Source organism: Arachis ipaensis, chromosome B06 (genome assembly GCF_000816755.2).
Source record: "Arachis ipaensis cultivar K30076 chromosome B06, Araip1.1, whole genome shotgun sequence".
Classification (NCBI taxonomy): Eukaryota; Viridiplantae; Streptophyta; class Magnoliopsida; order Fabales; family Fabaceae; genus Arachis; species Arachis ipaensis.
Window position 1 is genome coordinate 124,250,792 of NC_029790.2, and position 4,276 is coordinate 124,255,067.

Genomic DNA, 4,276 nt, shown 5'->3' on the forward strand with positions numbered 1-4,276 from the left:
TTTTATCTCTTCATCAAGGACAACCATCTCAATAGGTGCCTTCACCCCAGAATTTGTAAAGTGAGAAACGGTCCAAAGTCTAATGACACGTACTTTGAGTTTTCACACCTTATACTTTGGACCAGCATTGATACACTTGATGAGATCATACCTAAAAATCAAAGTCCTCATATTTAGTGAAAGATAAAAAAAAATATTGTAAAATTCACCACATGGCACATGAACTCACCTAGCTGCCATTGCTACCTGCCACAACAAAATTACTCAAATATTATGAATTTCACTACAGATAAACAGTAAGTATGGTGATCATCCATGCTATATTTATAGAGAGTCACAGCACTGTTCAGCCCCAGTATTGGTAAGGATTGCAAAAATTTTGACGTTTCTATCAAAATCCAACTAAGAAAAAAGACGAAAGTTTTTGGACTATTCAGGATTAAAGAATCTGAATCATATCAATAAAATAAAATAATTATCAAAATTAGGATAGAAATTAACGGCCAACATTTATTGTGTTTTATTTACATGGCAAAATAGGGTTTAATTTTGAAAAATCAAAATAAGAAGTAATATATGCTGAAGAGGAAATCACCGTATTTACATGCAATAATTAAGTACTGTAAATCACAAGAAGTTTCGAAAAGGCATGAAATTATTTTATTTTTGTATGTTGGCAAATCATTCTGTATCATAAATACTGGCATTTCAAGACGTACAGAATAAAAAGGGTATGAGAATAAGATTTGATATATAGCACCAATTTTTTGTTTCTTAATCTGATATAATTCCCAAAAGGTTTGTTAACAGTTGCATACCTTCAATATGACCAAAGGATGTGTTGATCGCAGCAAGCCATTTATCTCTTTCACCCTGCATCCGTTCTATAAGCATTCTCCTTTTATGATCCTCAGCCAATTGCTTCATGCGCTTGACCTTCAGCCTCTGCTATTGCTTTAACTATAATAGTTTCTTCTTTTATCTCAGCACGCTCTCTCTCAGTCTGACACTGCGGCGGCTGCGGGCTCGCGATTTGGGGAGCTAGGATTCTTCTTTCAATTTCAAAATTTCACGTCAATTTCAGAGAGGAGAGGAGAGGAGTGTGGGAGTGGGAATGGGTTATGGGCTTAAGCCGTTGGGGAATCAGTTTTTTTTTTTAAGTCAAAACGGCACCGTTTGGAGGAGTTATTAACAAACTGGAAACCCTTTAAAAAAATCGACCAGTTCTAATGGTTCACCGATTAATCACATATACGACCGGTTTTATAATCAGTTTTTTTGTCAGACGGTTTACTCATAACATCTATTAAGCCATTTTTAAATTTTATAAAATTATTTTTGTATTAATTTTTATATAAAATACCCATAACATTATAATTATTCAGAAGTTACATATAATTCGAACCTTATGAATTCAATTTACTATGTATTTGTCTAAATCGAATTTATTCAATTCGATTTATATAGAAATACAAATTCGATTTATTTAATTTATTTTTGTATGTGGTATGATTTGATTGAAAGAGCAAAAATTTATAATTTTATCTAGCATCAATAAAATTTCACTATCACTGGTTTTAAAAAAAATTAAAATCTAAAACGATGGTTAAAAATAAATAAAGAGGATAAATTTAATTCTTCTATAATTATATGCGTTTTTTTTTCTGATTTGCGTTTTTATCACAATCCACAAGTTCTATGTTTTATGAATTAACGTTAATTCATACATAGTATATAAATAAATTTAATTAGAATAATAACAATTTATTTATTTTATTTTAGACTTTATAAATGAAAAGACTAATTCACTAATATAACGAATTATAATTAATGTAATATAATTAATTAAGTAATATAAATTATAATAAATTATATTAATTATATTAATATTTAAATATCTAATCAAATCAATTAGTTGATATAATTAAGTCAGTGCAATAAATTATATTGAATGAGTTAAAACAATTAAATCGAAAAACATTCTTCGAAATATGCCATGTCAGCTTCATCATTAAGTGCAGACATCCGATTTTTATATAATAGAATAGATTAAACAAAGGTTTGTGTATGTAAAAGTTTTAGGTTTGTATATGCATTACAATTAAAAAGATCCTTAAACTAACATCCATAACACATAAAAACAAGGTTCTGAAAATCGGACCGGACCGGCCGGTCGGACCGGTTTAACTGCGAACCGATAATATTAATAGTCCGGTCAGGCATATAAAACCGATAATCAGTAAACCGACAAAAAACCGTTGAACCAGACGAGAACCGGCCGGTCAGACCGAACCGGAACCCGGCCGGTTTACACAAAAAGGGAAGCTCTTCGTTTCTTTCTCCCATTCTCCCGTTCTCCCTTTCTTTCAGTCAGAAATCACACAACCCCAACCACAAAACCCTAGCACTGTAAGCCTACACCACCGCCACAAGGAGTGGCATACTGCCGCCGTCCGTCGCACTCAAAGTTTGCCATCCGTCATCTAGCTTCTCTCGTACTCCAAGTCTTCAACCCCTGTTCGCTGTCACCGATCGCGGTTGCTTCCTCGAGTTCGGCGTCCGTCGTCTTTGTCTGCTCAGCCGCGCTTCCATCGCCGCGCTTCAAAACCCTAGCCCTAGGTTCTTCCTCAATAGTTCTACCGCAGTGTCGCCGCCGTCCGTATTGTCAGCGCCTCCGCTTCTTCCTCTTCCCCCTGTCCAGAACCCAAGCCCTCTCTTCCTCTGCTTCTCTGTTCGAGGCTTGGAGCAGTTCGCCGTTGGGTCTCCGCTCTCCGTCGTCTCGCCGCTCGCCGTCCTTCTCTCCGTCGAAGGTTAGTGGCCCTACTTTCATCATTTCGGTTCTTCTTCCTTTTATGCTCTGTTTACTGATAGCTGAATGTGAAATTGTGAATGGATTTTTTGAAATCAAATAATTGATTTAGTTCTGCTACTCTGTTTTAGTTTTTTTAATTTCTGAAATTTTTGTTGAAATTTTCTTGTAATGTTTTGTAATTGCTGGTTGCTGTTTTGTCTATGACATGTGTGCTTGGGCTTTGTTAGCTGTAGGCATTGCCTTGTCAGAGAGGAAAGCTCGTTATTCTTATGCTTCTCTCTGGGTTCTATTGTCAAGTCTTGCATTTGTTGTTGTTTGCATTCTTGTTTTTAGGCCTCTGGTGTCATGGATGATACATAAAACCCCAGAGGAACAACCCTTCAGTGAAACACAGATATGCATTGTACTTACTGGTGTTATGATCTCTGCTTTTATCACTGATGCACTTGAGGCACATGCTGTGTTTGGTGCATTTGTTTATGGTTTGGTTATTCCAAATGGACCACTTGCTGCTGCTATCATTGAGAAGCTTGAGGACTTTGTTTCTGGCCTTCTGCTACCTCTCTTCTTTGCTATCAGTGGCCTCAAGACTAATCTCACCTTGATCAAGGGAACCACTAGATGGGGATTTGTGGTCTTGATGGTTCCTCTTGTTGTTTCTCTCCTATTCCAAATACCTGTCATGGAAGGTGTAATTCTTGGTCTGCTTATGAATACTAAAGGCTTCATTGAAATTATAGTGCTCAATTATATGATGCATGTTTTAACTTTTTATAAATTAATTCACGTATACCCATCATGCATATTATTGATTCAATTCATTATGTATGTAAGTAGGTATTGGGCGATGAAGTATTTTCAATCATGGTTCTTGTAACAATTCTGATGACAACAATCATCTCACACACAGTGGCATTGATCCACAAGCCAAGAAAAAGGCACATATCATACAAGAACAGAACAATGCAAAATATAGGAACAGATATTTTATGTATTGGTTATAATTTATTTATTATTTTATTTTAAAACGGTTTTTCCGGTTGAATCACTGGTTAGACCGATTGGACCTGTAAACCAGTGAACCAGTCATTAGAACGGTTTGATGACCGGTCCGGTTTTCAAAACCTTGCATAAAAGACAAGAATATAGAACACTAAGGCCAAAAACCATTAAAATACATAGTAAAAAATGATTCCGAAATTATCTTATAAAAGACTCCAGAAAATATATTTAAAAAATAGCCGAAATAGTATGAAAAAAAAACACTAAACCTTTGATAATAACATCAATTAACATAATAATAATAAAATATAATTTGTAACAACCGTGAAAAAATCTTTAAAATAACATCCTTCATCCATTAAAAAAGACTTTAGAACACACAGGCAATTGAATTACATTTTAAAAAACACATTCAAAATTTCTTTAAAAAAGATTACAAAAAATATATGAACAAAACAGCTG

At 34.5% G+C, this 4,276-nt stretch overlaps 1 protein-coding gene across 1 annotated transcript in view; it reads left to right on the plus strand.

Moving 5' to 3' along the window:
• The window catches only part of LOC107647617, a 4,917-nt gene continuing 1,755 nt past the window's right edge, over positions 1,115 to 4,276 (plus strand). Inside the window, exons 1-3 of the mRNA XM_021105671.1 lie at positions 1,115 to 1,118; positions 2,415 to 2,810; positions 3,040 to 3,645. Coding sequence (XP_020961330.1) covers positions 1,115 to 1,118; positions 2,415 to 2,810; positions 3,040 to 3,645 — 1,006 coding nt within the window. The remainder of the gene's footprint in view (positions 1,119 to 2,414; positions 2,811 to 3,039; positions 3,646 to 4,276) is intronic.